Source organism: Megalops cyprinoides, chromosome 5, assembly GCF_013368585.1.
Source record: "Megalops cyprinoides isolate fMegCyp1 chromosome 5, fMegCyp1.pri, whole genome shotgun sequence".
NCBI lineage: Eukaryota > Metazoa > Chordata > Actinopteri > Elopiformes > Megalopidae > Megalops > Megalops cyprinoides.
Window position 1 is genome coordinate 415,070 of NC_050587.1, and position 19,846 is coordinate 434,915.

Consider the following 19,846-nt stretch of genomic DNA (forward strand, 5'->3'; position numbering starts at 1 on the left):
TGAAGCATTAAGATTGCCCTTCACTAGAGATAAGGGGCCTAGCCCAAACCCTGCAAAACAGGTGTGGCCAAATACTTTTGTCCATATAGTGTAGTTTGCGAACAATTTTAACTTACTGCCCAGACTTATCAAAATGATGAAAATGCCATCTCTATGTTATTAGCATCTCTACGTTATTAGCATAAATGTTTATTTACAAATAATATGTTAGTAGTGTTCATTATCTGTATCATCTGTAAAGTACTTGCCTCAATTCATTTTGACTTTTTCAAGTCATAATCTGTCAGTATATTCTCAGTAATGCTGTATCTCCATGTGTTATAAACTGTTTAAATTCCCTCCTGTAGTTATTGGTTGGTAGAGTGTGTGTTTTTGTTTTGTTTGAAATACGTTTGTCCTGTTCTTTACTAACTTGCTTCCAAGTGTATAGCATGTGTCTCAGAACCCATGTAAGGATCCCATTTCTGTGTGGTTGCCAGGAAATATGTCTGCAGTGAATTGTTAGCCTTTTTAAAACCATGTAAAAAAGTTTACAGTATAATCACACAATGGTGTCTGTTGTGGTATTTTTATTTTTGTATGCATCCTTTTATTCATTGGTCAGTTGGAATTTAGTGAAATTGGAAAAAACTGTGATTCCCAACAAGTCTGCTTTGTATCCCCTGTTAAAATGGCTGCCGTATGTGCATTTATGCTGTCGCTGATGTGATTCTGTATCCTGCTCTGGGTAGATGCAGCGGAGCTGCCGGGGAGGAGCAAGTGGGAGCCCACGAGCCGTGGAGGTGGGCGAAGGCTCCGCGGAGAAGGGCCTGAGCCTGCTGGTGCAGCAAGTCCTTGGGAAGCCCCTGGACAAGATTGAGCAGCTGTCCAACTGGGAGAGGCGGCCACTCAGGAACAGCCAGCTCCGTTACGCAGGTCAGCTACACAGCATCTTAGGGCGTACTCACACTAGGCCCGGTTGCCTTGTACCATGCCCGAGCATGATTGTCCCCCCTCCCCACTCCCCCGCTGACCTGCGCTTACATTGCGCTTAATGTTCTGGGCCCGAGCACGTTTATGTCATCACGATGCAAACTTTTTGTGTTGAAGAACATCGCTCTGGCACAGCACAATGGAGTTCACGATTGTACTTTGTGGCTTATTTGGAGTCGTTGTGGGCACGGTGACACACGGCCCTTTCACGTGCCTAATACATTTATCGATTATGCTACACAGCAATTTTCAGTTAAATCCTGCTACATGTATAATAAGATCTTTACGGAGGCAGCTGACGTTTCAGTCATAATGCTAAGGGACAGACCAATATTTTGTAGCAGATTACAGTAGCCTAATCACAATAATGTTAGCTAATGTTAACCAGTTAGGGCTACTAGCCTACTTGTGTGTGCGCTACTGTCATCATTACAACAACAAACATCTTCTATTGCTACTTGGATAGTACACTTTTCAATTCATTTGAGAATATTTGGGTTAATAACGGGTCTGGTTCTCACCATATTGATGAACGTGAATTGTAGTCAGCGAGTAAAACTCCAAATTCATCCCTCAACGTCAGCTGCCTCTGTAAAAATCTTCATATACGTGCAGCATGATTAACTGAAAATCGCTGCGTTGCATAATCAATGCTAACTGGCTGGGGAACTAACGTTAGGTATCTAGCGATAGATTTGACAAACATAGCTAGTTAGCTAACAGGCTACCTATCTGAACAATTGTTAAAGACTAGCTACTTAAACAGGTTGGCTGCTTCATTTGTGATACTCTGACTAAGCCCCTGACAACTAGGGTGAACATACGTCCTCTTTTTCCTGGACACGTCTTCGTTTTGGGACCTAAAACATGCGTCTCTAAACGAGGACATGTCTGGGGAAAAAGGACGTATAGTCACCCTATGACAACAGCAGTGCTTACATCGCCAGGTAAAGTATGGTTAGTTTTATTTCACTTGTTAGTAATCAAGCTAATGTAGGGATCCACAGTTATTTTTAGGTATAGATCTACAGAACTAACCCATCAAATATCATTTTGGAGGTAGCCAGATTGTTATATATAAGGAAGTCAGCTAGCTAATCAAATGATGGTTTAAAGGATTTATTATTCCTGGGCGTGTAACTAACAGATATCCAGCTAACTGTAGCTATAACGCATATATTTGTTAAATGGGAGAGTTGCATCATTAACGTCATGTTCGAGCTCCGTGCTCGGGCATGGTTAGCGATCACACTGATGCGTACCATGCCTGAGTCCAACTGAACCGTGCCCGAGCCCAACTCTTCAAGCAGGCAACCGTGCCCGGGCACGGTACGGAGCCAGATGTAAGGGATAAGACACACTACGCATGACTCTAGTTTCCTGTGATGTAGAGGCAGAGCAACATATTATATAGTTTAAATTATTAGCATACTTTAATACAGTAATGCACGTTAATATCAAGTGTCTCTCCACCCTGGTCTGGTGTATGCAGGAGGGAAATGACTGAAATGTGCAGTGAGGCAAGTATTTGAGCGACTGTGTTGGGGTTAAGAATAGTGCACACTTTTTTATAGTACTAATAGTTATTGGCCACTGTGTTCAGTCTTCCATGGCTGTTCCACAGCCATCCATTCTCACACACAGTCACTGAGGCCAGCAGCTGCAGTCCGCTGCGAACACTATCTCCTGGATCTCTTTCACATCAAGAGACTTTTCACTGAAAGACAAAAGGCCGTCTCTGGCCTGTCTATTGAGGGGCATGGCACAATGTGGGTTGAGAGAGTTGTCATTCCAGCTAAAATGAAACAGGGCGAGTTTTCACAGGCTCCAGAATGACTTCACACAGACAGGCAATGATTGTTCCTTTAAAAGAAGAGACAAGATAGTTATCTGTACAGCTTTTTCAAATTCCAACATATAATCAGACACCTGTGCTGCAATGCTCTTTCCAAGTTTTGTTTTTGCATGCTGTACATCAGTTGTGTATATCATAGATTCAGTGCTTTTTCATGTCCAGTGTGGCAGAGGTTCATAGTGGAGCGAGTGGCATGCATCGGTGCATGGCTTCTGTTGCAGTGCAGGTTCTCTCTTGCTGTCTCTTTCTCCCTGTGACTCTCCTTTCTCTGACTCTCTTGGTCTGACTCTCTCTGCGTCAGAGTCTCAGGGTATCTGTCCTTCTTCCACCAGCCATTGACGCGTACTGCCTCCTGGAAGTCTACCTCGCCCTGTCGCAGCACCCAGCACGCTTCCATCTCCCGGCAGACCTCCACAGCATACCTTCAGGCCAGACGGGGAGATACAGGGAGGAGAAGAAGCCCAAAGAGAAAGGGAAGCAAGTGTGGCATCGAGGGGTCAGTGACTGAAGGCTCCTGCATGGTCTTACCACCCGCCATGTCCTGAGCTAAACGTGATGAATGGAGTAAAAGCAGAGCAGTCCGAGCATTTCTCTAAAGTGATGTGATCATTTACAGATTCAAACTTATATTCCGATTTGCTTTAGCTGAATGAACAAACTGTTGTCACATTTGCTTGTCAGATCAATTAGGAACTCCATATTTCATCTTTTTCAATTAGTTCATTAAATTCTCTGAAAACCAATATTATTAACCAGTTTGCTCTTTTTTTTTTTGCACTAGCAGTGTAGACATCATGGAATAGTGCACATCGGGTATAATATATCTAGTCAGGATAGATTTGATTATTGCCATACCTATACACTGCACATGTGCATGGTATTAAAGTAGCCAGGATCCTGTCTGTGAATTCACTCCCTTGACATAGTTTTACTATTCTCATTTTAGATAATAATTCTTTGATTTTGTGTCAGCACATTATGGTTCAGACTACTCGTGTTATATAGGATTTTTAATGGTGGAAGTGAGTAGGGAATTAAGTTTAATATCTTGCATCAGGGAAAGCACCTCTGACAGCACAATGTCCCCATCTCTGTATTTCACCATTAGCCCATAGACAAGAGTGTTCCTTACTGGTCACCATCACCATTCCAGCCTTTCTCATTTACCATTTGCTTGGGAATGCACTGCCATTTGGCTGTGATAATCTGTCATCTTTTCACATGCTATATTATCTCACTGAGCTCTTGCCTTGTGATTCATCTTGTAAGTTGTCGTTCCATGCAGGTGTTGTCTTCAGTTGACTGCAATCTGATAAAGAAAACACTGGTGATATCTATGGCTCATAGATATGTCCTACTGGAAAACACAGGATCATTTTATTTGCAAGGCTGTGAATGTGAAGGTTTTTGAAACCCACTCATGACAGTCATTTGGAGATCACTCTGCTACCCAGCAGCCTCTCACAGCCATGTTGGACTGTTATTAGTGGTAATGAAAGTGAACTTTTGTGCATTCATCTGCTGATGCTGATGATTAAAATTGACAGTGGTGCTGAAGAGTGTCCCCCATGCTAGATCCCCTTGGATGCCCCGAGCCAAGAGGGCCACGGGCGCCAGGGCGCTGTGCACAGTGACGTATCCATAGCACCTCAGCAGCTGCGTGTGGTGTGCGACAACATGCTCCAGGGTCTGGGCCGCTACCTCCGCTGCCTGGGAATTGACGTGGTGGTGCTGGAAGGCAGTGATGACCACCGAGTTGCTGCTGAGGTGAGACCTCCTCTGAGATGTTCTGGGCTCTAGCAGGCCCCTTCCCCTTTCAACCCTAACCGTAATCCTACTCGGACCCTGAGGTTCTGATGTGTCCCCCTTGACCTTTTGCTACCACCTCCTAAAGCCCTTTCACATATACTCTCAGTGTTTGAACACCCATGCATTTTCGCCCACAGGGTGGCTAAACAGGCTAATATGAAACCCAGAAAAAAGGAGGAATTCACCTACCTTTTGCCACAAAGGTGAACTCATGAAGAAAGTTCTATAGCAAATGCATTTGTCAATAGTTGAAGTGCATTAGCAAGTAAACACCCATTACAGAGAGAGATACCATTTCAAGAGCCACAAAGTGTGATTACTCCCCTTTGTTGGGGACATTCATCTTCAGCTTGTACAGTGCATTCAGAAAGTATTCAGACTCTTCCCTTCACTTTTTTCATTTTGGTATGTTGCAGCCTTATGCTAAAATCATTTAAATCCACTTTTTTCACATCAATCTACACTAAATACCCCATAATGACAAAGTGAAAGCAGGATTTTAGAAATTTTTGCAAATTTATTGTAAATAAGAAACTGAAATACACATTGATATAAGTATTCAGGCCCTTTGCTATGACACTTGAAATTTAGCTCAGGTGCATCCCATTTCTCTTGATCATCTTCGAGATATTTCTACACCTTGGTTGGAGTCTACCTGTGGTAGATTCCATTGATTGGACATGATTTTGAAAGGCACACACCTGTCTTTCTAAGGTCTCTCAGCTGACAATGCATATCAGAGCAGAAACCAAGCCATGAGGTCGAAGGAACTGCCTACAGAGCTCAGAGACAGGATTGAGTCTAGGCACAGATTTGAGGAAGGCTAAAAAAATTTCTGCTGCATTGACAGTTCCCAAGAGCACAGTGACATCCATAATTCTTAAATAGAAGAAGTTTGGAACAACTAAGACTCTTCCTAAAGCTGGCCGCCTGGCCAAACTGAGCAATCGGGGGAGGAAGGGCCTTGGTAAGAGAGGTGACCAAGAACCTGATGGTCACTCTGGTTGAGCTCCAGAGATCCTGTGTGGAGATGGGAGAAACTTCCAGAAGGACAACCATCACTGCAACACTCTACCGTTCTGGGTCTTATGGCAGATTGGCCAGGCGGAAGCCTCTCCTCAGTAAAGGCACATGAAAGCCCGCTTGGAGTTTGCAAAAAAGCACCTAAAGGACTGTCAGACTGTGAGAAACAAGATTCTCTAGTCTGTTGGCCTCAATTCTAAGCGTCATGTCTGGAGGAAACCAGGCACCGCTTATTACCTGTGCAATACCATCCAAACGGTGAAGCATGGTGGTGGCAGCATCCTGTTATGGGGCTGTTTTTCAGCGGCAGGGACTGGGAAACTGGTCAGGGTTGAGGGAAAGTTGAACGGAGCAAATTAATTAATTAATTAATGAAAACCTGCTCCAGAGCGTTCAGGACCTTAGACTGGGCTGAAGGTAGACCTTCCAACAGGGCAGTGACCCTAAGCGCACAGCTAAGGCAATGCAGGAGTGGCTTAGGGACAACTCTGTAAATGTCCTTGAGTGTCCGAGGCTGTAATCACTGCCAAAGGTGCTTCAACTAAGTACTGAGTTAAGGGTTTGAATACTTATGTCAATGTGATATTTCAATTTTTTATTTTTAATAAATTTGCAATAATTTCTAAAATCCTCTTTTTGCTTTGTCATTATTGGGTATTGAGTGTAGATAAGATATTGATAGATATTGAGTATAGATAAGAACATAAGAAGATGTGACAAATGTGAAGGGGTCTGAATACTTTCTGAATGCACTGTATCTCTTGTACTGTGTGCACGGTGAGGGCCATGCTTCCAAAACCACAGCAGACCTACCCTGTAACTCTGAGATTTATGTCTGAGGTTTTCTAATATGTCCAGTGAGAAGTGTACAGATGCCTATGGAACACACTCCTTTTGCTTCACATTTCAGCACAGACGTACTGCTGTTAGATGTATAACTTTTGATATAAAAATTAATATTTGCTGGGGTTTTTCCCAATAAAATGTGAATTATATTTATGCTATTGAACAATTAATAGAAAGGGGACATTTGTAATGGCAAACCACTGAATTATCTACAGTCTACTAAAATTATACAATATAATTATCTGTAATATTTAATATTAAAGTATAGTAATGTATAAGTATAGTAATATATGTATAATTATAGTATAGTTATGTATTATGTAGGTAATTATATCTATATACACTACCAGTCAAAAGTTTGGACACAACTTTTATTTATTTTTATTATTTTCCACATTATAGAATGTTAGTAAACACATCACATCTATGAAATAACACAAATAAAACAAGTCAAAACTATCTTACATTTAGATTTTTCAAAGTAGCCAAAAATATTTATGAAAATATATTTTTTTAAATAAATCCATACATAGGCATCAACTTCACTCTTTATATTTATATTTTTCAAGCAATTAAGTGTAAGTCTTTAGATCAAAATGTCTTTGAGTGCATGTTTCCCATTATCTTAATCAGGTGTGTCCAAACATTTCGCAGTTTCTGTAGATGTAGACATATATCTATGTGTATATCTATCATTTTGCATTGGCTGCACCAGTGTGACCTAGCAGCATGGCATTGACACAGATGCACAGATGCACAGAGCACAGGTTGAAATAACAATGACTGCAGTCTATTCTCCCATTTTATTTACAGGAAAATAATTAATATGCTTTCTGTGACCTGAGCACTTGCAGGAAATGTATTACACTTTTCTGAGTAACACACTTGTATGTTGGATGCTATAGTTCATTACAGAAACTACATCATTTATCTCTAGGGCTACAACCAGAATGCATTCTTAACCAAATGCAACCCAAAGAATTTCTCACACTTAATTTCACACCGGAGTGACACATGAGAAAGTGATAGTGTGGAATTGGAGGGCCACATGTGAATGGCTCCTAATTACTCTGCCTTGACTTTCTTTTCCCCACTACTTCACACCCCTACACCTGCAACCATGCAATTTCTCATACTCTCTACACTACCTGTACCATGCACTCCCCACCTTACCCCCATGTCTGCCTCTGTTATGTAGCCCTTACTGCACTCACACCAGCAGCGACGAGTGACAAAGCAGCCAGAACTCATTCATTTCCAATGGTTGCTGGGCTACACCGAGCGACGTGGCGACTGTCGCTCAGTGTTGCCCAGCGACCATTGGAAATGGATGACTTCTGGCCACTTTGTTGCTTGTGGTCGCTGCTGGTGTGAGCGCAGGGTAACTCCAAAGCACACTCCACAGCCAAAGCCTTATTCTCAGCGTACCCCTTGTTCTGTTCCTTTTCAGCATTTCTCTTCTGGGCCTCCTAAAGGTCATCTCATTTTAGTGTCTCTACCACTATTCAGACCCATGTCTATACATACTTGAGCTTGCATTGTTAAAATAAGTTTTCAGATGGTATGAACTGTGTCCTGATGATGAAGTCCCATGGTCTGTCTATATTCACTGCCAATGCTTGGAAAGACGATATACTTGGAAGTGAGTACTTGGGATGACTGTTTTGTTTGAGATTGGATTTTTAAAGACTGCCGCTGCTGACATGTTGAAGGTCGTCTCCAGTATAGTGGCGCAAATGCAAGAGACTTTACCACAAACCACAAGTCTGCCACTCGGCAGAGAATATATGTGTATGAGCTGTGTCCTGTTCTGATGCTGTCTGTGAAGGGTGAGAGCTGGAGTGGTCATCACACAAAGGAGTGAAAGGATATGTGCTGTGGGGATGATAAAGATGATGGCCTTTGCCATTTCTGTTTTCAGATGGCGCGACAAGAGGGACGAATCATCCTCACCTCTGGTCAGCCTTACCAGACAGTAAGAAGGACTGTGTGTGTGTGTGTGTGTGTGTCTGTGTCTGTGTCTGTGTCTGTGTCTGTGTCTGTGTATCTGTGTATCTGTGTGTCTGTGTGTGAGGTCAGTAACAGACTGTGCATGTGTTTGTGTCTGGGTGTGTGTGGTCATTCCTACGAGACTGTGTAGTGTGTGTGTGTGTGTGTGTGTGTGTGGCCAGCAAGACCAGATACCGAATTTGTAAGCTGACCCAGTGACTGCCTCGTCTGTTCTGTGTGTCCGCAGTTGAGGTCGCAGGTAGGCGAGGGCCGTTGCCTGGCAGTGGACTCCTCTGAGAAGGCCCGGGATCAGGCAACGCGCGTTCTGCAACACTTCAACATCCGACTGACCCCTGCAGACATCTTCAGTCGTTGCCAGGTCGGATGACGAAACCCTCCCCCTCAGCCCGCTGCCATGTGTTTATTGTGACCCCTTTTAAAGGAGATCTTCTGGAGAGGATATTCGAGATTCTCATTTCATCCAAGCACACTGGATAGAGCACTCACTGCCACACTCTATTTCTACCTCTCTATCACACACACACACGCACACACAGGCGTGTGATGGAACAACTTTATATCTCCAATATAGTAAACAAAGGCACCTAGGAAGGAAGTGCTGGGAGATGCAGTGTATTGGAAATGCGTTTCTTCTGAATCATGTTTGAAGTGCCACTGTGGGATTTGCTGGAGCAATTGGAGTTTCATTGCCCAGCATAAAGGGAGGCAGTGATGCTGCTGGGAATGGGTTTGCACACAATCACATCTTCACTGTAACACCTCGCATCCCTCCGCAGGGGCTAGCTCTGTTACTCTCCTCGGGCATTCTTTCTGTGCCTGTGCTCTTGGCCCAACTGAACCATACTGCAGTTAGGCTTGGAAGAGAGACAGGAAGCAGGCAGCATTTATGGCCTGAGAGACAAAGAGTAACTTTTACCACATGGGTGTTTTCATAATTCTGTCTTTTTTTCTTTTTATCATTTTATTTTTACCCACATAAATGTACTTTTCCGGTTCTTCTTATCCTAGCATACTGCATACCCTAGCTACCTGACTAATTATATAAATTAAAAAATGGTCTGTGCATGCTAAGATTAGCCACTTCCGCTTATTAAGTGTTTCTTCTTTATCAGTAACAGTCTGTCACTCAAATTATATTAAATAGTTATGAAAGAATATAGTTCAGACTGGTGTGCATTTACTGCTTTCATATTAATCTTATAGAATGTACAGTTTTAATGCATGCCTTCAAATAAATTCTCAGATAATATTGAGCTAGTATGTAGTTAAACACAGCAAGATGCTAGCTAGCTACCTAGTTAGCTAATAGATTTATGGCTACTATTTTTCGAGAACAAATTCGATCAAAAAGTTGATGACAAACATTCCAGCATGCCGAGGTCAAAGCAAGGTTTGCCATTACATTACATTACATTACATTATTTGTCATTTAGCAGACACTCTTATCCAGAGCGACTTATGTAGGGTACAGTTTTTACATGATATCCATTTATACATCTGGAGATTTACCGAGGCAGTTCTGGGTTAAGTGCCTTGCCCAAGGGTACAACAGCATTGCCCCAGCAGAGAAGCGAACCAGCAACCTTTCAGTTAATGCTCAGCCCTGCTCCTTACCACTAAGCTACGCTGCTGCCTCACTGCCATAACAGAAAGTCAACTGAAGTTCACATGATTTCCATCGTGGCTTAGACCTGCATGTAGCTGCACTCAGGTAATAGAAAGAATGTGCATGGCTTCTCTTTTACAAGGTGTTGTGCTGTGTGCTGTGTGTCTTTATTCAGAAAGATGAAGGTTTTTTGGGGGGGAGTGGGGAGTAAAGGAAAGAGACATGAGTGAAGTTGAGGCTGAGGAAAGGAATGCAAGGTGGGGAGGGAGGCATGGGCCATCCTGGGGACTGACTCATAAGCCCACCCAGGCGAAGTTAGTCCTTTTGTTGTCTGATTGTAAACTCCTTTGATTATCAGAGGATAGGTGACTTGACTAGACTCAGCCCCTCCCCCCACCACCTTGCCACTCTCTTTTTAAGCACTCTCACTGGGAGACAGACAGGGATTCCTGGACCCCATTTCCCCCAACCTCCTGTGTGGCCCATTGACAGAGATAGACAATCATTAACCCTTCAGCCACCAGCTCTGCTTCTTGAAGGAACTCACACTCTAAGATCTATTCATCCCTCTATTCGTCTATCTTTTTTTCTTTTTTCATATTGTTGTATTGTGTGTGAGAGGTGTCTGAGTGTGTCCATCTCACTAAATCACTGACTGTGCAGTATCCCTGCAGGAGGTCCAGGAAAATTGGCAAGATAAGCTGGTATAAAATGCATTTGGGTCCAGTACACACTATCTGGAAAAGAGGGAAGTATAGCATGTGTAGAATATTAGGAGACTTGTGTGTTGTTTCTACTGTGAGCATGTCCAGGGCATTCAGTGAAGTGCTTTTCCTTAGGTTACTCTGTAAAAGCTGCACTCTTTCAGGAAGGCAGGCAAATATTTACATTTTCAAAACTGCATCCTTAATCTGGTTACAGTGTAAAGGTTTGTGAGAGATGCGTTGTAAGCACTGCAGCCCTTAAATGCAGGTTTTTTTTATTTGCAGAACAGAGGCGAAGAGCCTCACGCCCATGGCAGCCAAAGCCCAGTCCCTGTACCACTGCTTCCTATCACTGCCATGGACTCCCAAAACCTACAGCAGAGGAACTGCATTTACATTGATTCATTTAGCAGATGCTTTTATCCAAAGCGACAGAGTACAACACAGAGTACACACTGCCATGGGCATACATTTATTAAATGTTTCAGCGAAGCGATTTCTTTAGATTTTTCTTTAGATGGATGGAAACAGAGATAGTAGAGAGATTGCTGTGTTCCCATTGTAAAATGGGGGGGGGGGGGGGGGGTTCAGGAAGAGCATCAGTGTGAGATAGGGAGGAAGAAGGTGTGAGGACAGTATGGCTGCAGAGGGTGGAGAGGAGGATGGGGCTCCCTTAGCTTTAATCTACAAAGAGGACTTTAAAAAAGGGAAGAATGTGAAAGGATGAGAGAGCAGTTTGAGGTTACACTTCACTGAGTGCATGCACACGCTTGTGTGTGTGCGCCCGTGTGTGCGTGTGTGTGATAGAGAGGTAGAGATAGAGTGTGGCAGTGAGTGGTCTGGAATCCAACTGTGAAAAACGGGGATTGCAGAGGAGTTGGAGGACATGACCAAATCTTTAGAGGTGCCTCTGCTACAGAGGGCTAAAACGCAGCGCACATTTAGCTACTTTCATGGTACTCCACCTCTGGGAGATGGGGGGTTAAGAAGGAGGAGGCGATGGGGTAGACATTCCTCAGACACACCAAGGCATTCCAAGGGAAGCAATCCCAAATATTTCCCACTGTGTGTGGCAGGAGGCTCTGTATGTCTGCCGTTTCCACAGCAGCTGGGCTAACCCAAGCCTGGATGATCTCAGCTTGCTCTGGAGGAGCAATATGCATAGCATGAGTTGTGCATGCAAATTAGGAACACTTAAAAATCGCATTACTTCACTCAAAGAAGAGGAATATGGCTATAAGATGTGTCCAGCGTTTGTCGCATCATTTTAGCCGTTTCACACTGGTGTGTCTCCAGGTGTACCTGAGTAATGGCTTGAGGCCTCAGAGTAATCCCATTTAATAACATAGGTTGGATAAGGAATGACTAGCTGTGAATATACACAGTGACAAGTGAGGAAGAAAGCTATGAACACTTGGCTAGGTTTCAGCACAGTGAAGGAGGACCTGAGAAATCTGTCACTACGTATTTGTGTGTCAGTCTTAACTCAGTCCTTTGATCTCATAGCAGTGTAAGTTCACTCACAGGGAGGAGGCCACACTGGTGTGCTTTTTTACAGTGCAGACTTAGCTGTGAGTCCCATATGGTGGGACACTTCATTAAAGAACCTGGTTCATTTAAGAGAGTTAATAAACTGGCCTGACTTCCTGCCCCCCCCCAACAATCCCAACTCCCACCCCCACTTGGGCGCTCCCACTCTCTGATACTGATTATCTGTGGTGAGGAATTCAGAGCAGCCGGCAGCAGGAATGTCCTGTTTGTCTTGCTCTGTTGTTTGTGTGCTGTGTGCGGTGTTTTGATTGGCTGGCTGGAATTGGTGTGTGTGAGCCGGTGAGACCACAAGGGCAGTGCTGTTTGATGTGTCCCATTGTGTAGAGGCCAAGCTGCTTCCTGCCTTCACCGTCCAGCAGCCAGAGAGAGAGAGGGAGAGACCCTCAATGGAGCGTTTCCTCCAAACACAAATACAATGAACCACTGCGTAATTTCCCTTACCTCCCCTGCCCCCCCCATGCATTCTCTCACTGTCTCTCCTGCTCTCTCTCCCTTTCTTGACCTTTATCATGTGTTGTATCAACTGATAACCACATGCACCTGAAATTGTCGCAGTCAACACACCACCAGTGAAAGTTTTTCCCTCCTCTCCTCTCCTGTCCTCTGGCTCTTCTCGATGTTTGCAGTGTTTTTTGTGGTCTCACTGAGTCTGCGAACGCTCTGTGTTGAGACGATGAGGAGTGAAAACAGAGTTTCTTCAGAACTGGTTTACGGATTTGACAGAACATTCCTGCAGTGTGGTGATGTCATGAGAACAGGCCTCCGGCAGACAGAGCTGTTTATGTTCTTCAGACCAGGAACTGGTGGACGGGAGGGGGCCGGGAAGGGGGATTGGGGCTGGGGAGGTTGGGTGCGGCGGGTCCACTGCTTTCCGCACAAGCCAAGAGAAAGCAAGGGAGCCATGGGGCTATTTGAGACTGAGACTGCCTCTTCAGTGAAAACACTGAAAACGTGAGTGTGTGGGAGGAAGTACTAATACAGTGACTGGAGCAGTATAAAACCTCAAAGATCAATAATATTCTGGTCTTCCATTCTCTATGCAGCCCCATTACCTATAAAAATGCTGTAGACCAAAACTCTTCTAATACAACGCAAAGTGTTGGCCATAAATCATAAGGTGTATATGCCAGTGGAGGTGTGATGGAGGGTCAGTGAAATGTGGTATATCTGCCTAGTGCAGCAAGGCAGGCTGGCACTGCTCTGAGACCATGTGCCAGCAGGGGGTGTGAGCAGGTGTAAATTAACTATGGTGTGAACTGTCTCCCTGTGCAGTGCACTGTTCTCAGGACACATTCACAGCCCCCAGTTGAATTCTGTTTGGAGGGTGATTGAGAGCTTAACCTGCACTATTTGACCAATAAAAGCTAAAAATTGCAGTGTGGAAGAAGGACTCTTGGAGTCTTGGCTAACTGGATTGTGTAGCTTTGCATTTGGTAAAAAAATGCTTCCACTGCATGTGTTGGACGTGTAAAGAATTGTGGGCCCATGGCTGTCAGTAATGAGAGACACAAAGAGAGAGAAACATGGAATGGTCAAACCTGGTAAAGCCAGAAAAGGAATTCACATTACGCTGCCTAAACTAAAATTGTGGTGCAGACAGATTTTCTGCTCTGAAAGGAAACTGTACTCTCCTGTCCCTTCTACAATGGAGATTGCCAGTGACTGTCATGAGGTGGTCACAGTGCTGTGAGAGAAACCAGGGGTGTGGAAATGTGGAAGAGGGTGTGCCTAGCAGGTGTTTATCTCTGCTGTTGAAATATGTGTTTTTTGTCGTTATTGTGATTCTACACTTCAAAAATATGGATGGATTCATTCGTGATAGAATATGATTTGAGAGAAAAGGAGCCTGCAATAATGGAGAAATTATTTGTTGTAATATTTGTGTAGTTACTGTATCTCTTGAAAAGATATTGAAATAGCCAAATACATTATTACATTTTTATTTAGTGGGGGCATAGTATGTCAGCTTGCTTTGTCTGTTCTCTCATCAATGGAACTTTCAAACTGTTATAGTAGTTTGGGTTGCTCTTATGTCATTTAGACTTAGTGAACAACACATATTTTCAACAGTAAAGTTGTGTCATGAATGATCGTCATGCAATACCAAAAGGTCATCTTTAACTTTCAAACAAGGTTGTTTCCTTCTTGCCACATTTCAACCCATGCTGAGAGTCACTATATTTATAAAACATTTCTCTCACAGTTTCAAAAACGTGCTCAACTTGGCAAAGTAGTTTCACTCTGACTTTTAAGAATTTCTTAGCATTTTGCAGAAATTTGTAATGTGAACTGTGGAGACTGTATGTTCTTTCTTGCTTTATGTAGCTACTCTATCTCAGCACACTTTGGTTGTTTGTACATACATGCAGGTGTAGTCACATTATTTGAAGTGTATTGAAAAGATATTTGTATTTGATTTATCCTCTGTAATAAAAGAACGGTTGTCGTACTTGTATTTCTCCAAATACTCTTAAAAGAATGATGGAAAGCACCATGGGGCAACATGAGGGGTTCCCTAGAGTAGGGATGGGTCATGATTTTTGAATATTCGAATAGTCATTAAATTATTAAAAAATCGAATAGTTTATGCGACTGTCTTCTTGTCTTAATCCTTTCGCGCATACGGTCACTCTGGTGTGAGTAGCTGTTTAACGCGTATGCTAAAACCAGTGCAATTAGAACACGAAAAATTCTAGCTAATTCTAGCTTTGAGGAAACGGCGATTTAACATTAAAAAATATAGCAAATGTGACGGTGAAAAATATGAGAAGCTTAATAACGCTAATGAAAACATAACGAGCGATCTTTGAAGAATGGTCGAATAGTTCCTAGTTAATATTGAATAGTATTTTTGCTTGAAATGCCCATCCCTACCCTAGAGAGGTTGGCTGGTGTCAAACTTGCTGGTTTTGATTTGCTGGCTTTGAAAATTTGTGGTCATGCCTCATTGCCGTTTATGGGAATTTCATTACAAATACCACAGGGCTTGGCCTGGATAATATTTGAAATAATGAGACAATGGACTGACTTACTGTAGTGTGTGCCTGTGTTTAGAGTTCCAGTGTAGTGTGTGCCTGTGTTAGGGTCCCAGTGTAATGTATGCCTGTGTTAGGGTCCCAATGTAGTGTGTGTGTGTCTGTGCAGACAGATGAGTTTTACGCAGTGAGGATTTATCTATACTGTGTGCGTGTGTGTGCACATGTGCATGTGTGTGTGTGCGTATGCAAGCATCTGTGTGTGTTTAACTGTATTGGTCTTGGGAATGGAGGTCAGTTGAGCCTGGCAGCACTTCCTCCAGTCTGTGTGATGCTATCAGGGTCGAGACTCTGTTTGTTTTGGGAGTGTTGGGCAGTCAGGGGTGGGAAGGGTGGAACAAGACACCCCCATGGGACACTTTCGGGGGGGGGGGGGGGGGGGGGTGACAACAGAGGTACTGGGATGGAAAGGTCAAAAGTTTGGCTTGGGAAAGGCCTGGGAGAGCCCAAACCAGTGAAAGACATGGGATAAAAATGGAATGGAAAAATAGCTTTTAAAAAATAAAAGATGTGCTCTTACGTCTTTTCCGAAAACCATTTTTCTCACAGGAACTCCACGCCAGCACTTTAACTCTTGAATACATTGAGGTGGGGATGTCCAGCACACCTACAAGTTAGCAAAAACGGGATCACTGACCTTGGGGTTGGGCTGGTGGGGTTGTCATGTTTGTCTCATTATCCAACTGAAGAACACAGGTAGGCACTGGTACCTGGAACTAGTATGAGTGTTTTACTTGAGTGAATTCATTGAGTGGTTCTACAGTATTCGTACAGCCTGCTCCATTCTGCACTCTGAGCTGTCACTCTTGACAGTAACAGACAATACCCCAGTCTTGGCTGCCATGTATTATGTAGGGGCTTGATTGGTGGTGTTCTTATTCAAATTTATAATTCCACTGATGTGGAGAATGCTTAATGTTCCTGTTGCTGAGGGGATGCCAGCGTACCTGTCTATCTGGCTAAATCCCTCTAGAGAAATTCTCTTTTCTTCCTTCTGTCCCTTCTCATTCTTTCTATTTTTGTGAACTTGTGGTTGGTTCCCACAGTGCAGTTCCCATGGTTATCAGTGCTTAGATAGAGGAGGGGGGGTAGGTGAAGACAGGGCTTGACAGAGAGAGGGAGAGACAGCTCTGCGCTGTGAGATAGCGGGTTAGTCTATGGCAGTGGGGGGGAGGGGGGGGGGGTGGAGGCCAGCATGGATTGGTGGGGGGGAAGAGACCAAGCTCCCATGATTATCAGTGCAGCACTATGAGAAGGGGGTGGGGGGCTTGGGGTGAGATAGCAGGCTGGGGTTTGGGGGGAGGAGGGGGGTGCGGTGAAGGGGCACTGAAAGAGGGACAGATTCAGTTCCCACACTTATAATTACTGTGTCACAGGAGACTGAAAGGGACTGCCTCTGGCCCAGGGGAATTCGCAGGGGCCGGGTGTGGGAGTATAGGGGTCTGTGACACAGGAACTCTCCCAGCCCTTTCTGTTGGACTTACCTCATTGCTTTCACACCAGAGGTAACCACCCCCCATACCCCAACCCCAATTTCTTCACCCCCCTCCCTCAGCCCCTGTCCTCTTCTCTCCTCATGCTTTTGTTCACCATCGTGTCTCGCTTCCTTTTAAGCCTCTATGCTTCTGTCCTCTCCCTCCCTCCTTTGCTGCCCACCACCTCAGACCCCCATTTCTGTCTCCTCTTCTTGACACCAGAACCCCTGGGAGGCTTTGAAGTTCCTCCCCTGTTCCTCACAAAAGCCTTATCCTGAATCATTACCACCCCCAACTCCCTGCTCCCACCTTCTCTTTAATTTGGCTTTGTCTTTCCAAACTGCTGCTTGACAACTAATCAGGCTCTTGGTTGCCTGGATGGTGAATATGAGTGAGATTTTTTAGATTACATCTTCAATGATTTTTTTCTGTATTGATGGAAAGTCTTTGCAAATGAACACCCCCTACTCCTCCGTGAATGGTTGCAGTGTCGATTACATTACATAAATAATGCAATTATCTAGAGTAACTTACAGTTTCATCCATTTATACAGCTGGATATTTACTGAGGCAATTGTGGGTTAAGTACCTCACCCAATGGTACAACAGCAGTACCCCGAGCCCTGCTCCTTACACTGCTGCCCGGTATTTATTCCGATATTCATTCCTATAGGAAATGTATTTAGCAATATAGAAGGGCAGCAATTATTTCCTAATGAGAAGGAACAAAAAAGAGGCCTCCAGACTTTGGTCAGTGTACTGAGGGACTGAAAATGGCCACTGATCCACCTTGTGCCTTTTTGATGTGACCCAGTATGGTGGTTTGCGTTTCAACTGATGGAGTCTTTTCTACTGTTTAAGCGCTGCTGACTCTGGAGCATCTTTAGAGTTGAAATTTTCTGATGTTGCCCACACCTGCCTGATATAAAGTAGAATTGTAAATATGTGGGTGAGATCATAATTTTGTGTGTTTGTTCACTAGTTTGTGATGAAGGAAGGAGTCCTTATCCTTGTGGCTCTGTTAATTCTGTTTCAGAGAGACAAATATATTGCAGCAAATATTCTTACTATATGCACATCTAAAATACCGCACACAAGGCAAAATACTTGATTTTTAAAATCACTTATATACAAATAATCCTTTGGTATCTGCATAAGTGTTAGAATTGAAAAAAAGACACTCTACAGTCAAAGAACTCTGCAGTCATCATCCATCATCATTCTTTATTTCTGAGAAGTGGGGAGTGAAAACTAAGAAATGTGCTGTTATTTCTCCTGTGTAGAGGGTTCAGAGTGGGAGAATGAAGATGTTGGGCAGTGTGTGACAGACACCTGGATCCAGGGCATTTTACATTGCTCACGCTGGCTGGCTCAGGTTATTTTGCAAACCGTGCAGTTGGGGTGTGAGCCTTGTAATTTTGCTGAAATTTCTTACAGAAAGGCACAACAATTGGGTGTGCCATCAAATTCCCTGTCTGCTACTGCTCAGGTCTGCCTCTCTGGTGTGGTTTCTACTATTAAAGGTACACAGTGGCAGTTAATGGTGCAAGTGCTTTACACTTTACTGTGTCTTACTGCCTAGGATGTGTGCTCTAGGTCAGTGTGTGGCCAAGCCATCACCTGCCAACCCCTACCCCCCGACCCCCCCACTTTCCCACCACTCTCCCTCAGTTGTCCAGGAAACCCGCCCCCCACCACTCTCCTCAGAGGCCACCCCTGGTGCTGTACAGCATTGCTGGCTCATGCGTTGTGTGCATCAGCTTGATTTCTCCCAATTTACTCAAGACAAAAATTCTGTGATAGTGAATAGTGAACTGTTCCTTGCCCTTCCAAGTGGCCTCCTTTACTCTGTTATAGTTGATATGGAATGGAAGTCACTGAATGCCTATATTCTGCACAGAAACGTTGTTTTACATACATACATATGTGCTATATAGCTAGGTAAAAGCTGTAGACATGGCTCTTACCACTTACCTCTTAGGCATATCGATGCCAAACAGCTTAATCAAAAGTGAACAGATATATATATATATAATATTATATAATATATTGCGGCACAGAAGGGAAGCGAGCATGGACCTGGGGAAACAGGGCACTTGCCCTGGTGCCTGGCTGTGCTCGCCAGCACCTGTAGGCCGGTTCCACTCCCACGCACCTCGTCCATCCCAACCCCCCCCCCCCCCCCCCTCCAGGGCAAGCCACACCCCTGCTCCCTCTGTGTCCCACATCTTTCCCAGGGAGAAGCACCTTCTGCGGTGACAGTCAATATTTACGGTTGGGATGAATCACGGAGCATTACAATAACATTCCGCGAATGCTTGTGCGTGCTTGTGAGAAGAGGTGTGAGATATGCAGTGTTGCCCAACACAGTCTGGTTCTGCTCCCATGACAAGGCGCTGGAGCCACAGAGGGGCTGTGACTCTCAGGGCTCGTTGGTGGGGTGCAGGGGGGAGCAGTTGCAGAAAGGGTCCGTAAGCTACAATTTGTTACATATGACACCCTCAACCCACCAGAGCAGAGCCCGCAGTGACCTCAGTCTGACACCTTGAGGGCTTTCCAAGGTCAGGCCAGATGTGGGCAAAATAGGGTTTGAAAGAGAATATTAGGGTATGTTGGGGTGACAGCATCTCTCCAAGGCTGTTGTAGTTGGGCACAGGTGCAAGCGGCTCAAGGCCATGGCCGGAGCTCTTGGAATTGCAGACCACATTTAGATTGAAACTGTAAGTGGACACCGAGATGTGGTGAGCCCTTCCCTTACTGCCAGTGTGAAGGCTCCTTCAGAGGCCTGTCCGACAGGGGACCCATTGTCTTGCTGCTGTCACATTCCAAAGGATTACAGGGTTGACACAGAGATGTATAGACAAAGTTGCTCTCAGCTGCAGAATATTCCACATTTGTAATCATTTTTAATTGTGCTTTCAACTTTTTCTTTGAGAAACGGCAGATATGACAATTATTCT

The 19,846-nt window shown here is 44.2% G+C and overlaps 1 protein-coding gene across 3 annotated transcripts in view; it reads left to right on the forward strand.

The window, feature by feature from the left end:
* The window catches only part of exd3 (exonuclease 3'-5' domain containing 3), a 47,014-nt gene that overhangs the window by 17,095 nt on the left and 10,073 nt on the right, over positions 1-19,846 (forward strand). For 2 of the 3 annotated variants that reach the window (XM_036528900.1, XM_036528898.1), the window contains exons 14-18: positions 732-915; positions 3,160-3,323; positions 4,403-4,594; positions 8,427-8,480; positions 8,742-8,873. In XM_036528900.1, the coding sequence (XP_036384793.1) occupies positions 732-915; positions 3,160-3,323; positions 4,403-4,594; positions 8,427-8,480; positions 8,742-8,873 (726 nt within the window). The remainder of the gene's footprint in view (positions 1-731; positions 916-3,159; positions 3,324-4,402; positions 4,595-8,426; positions 8,481-8,741; positions 8,874-19,846) is intronic. The other variant, XM_036528899.1, reaches the window with a different exon arrangement.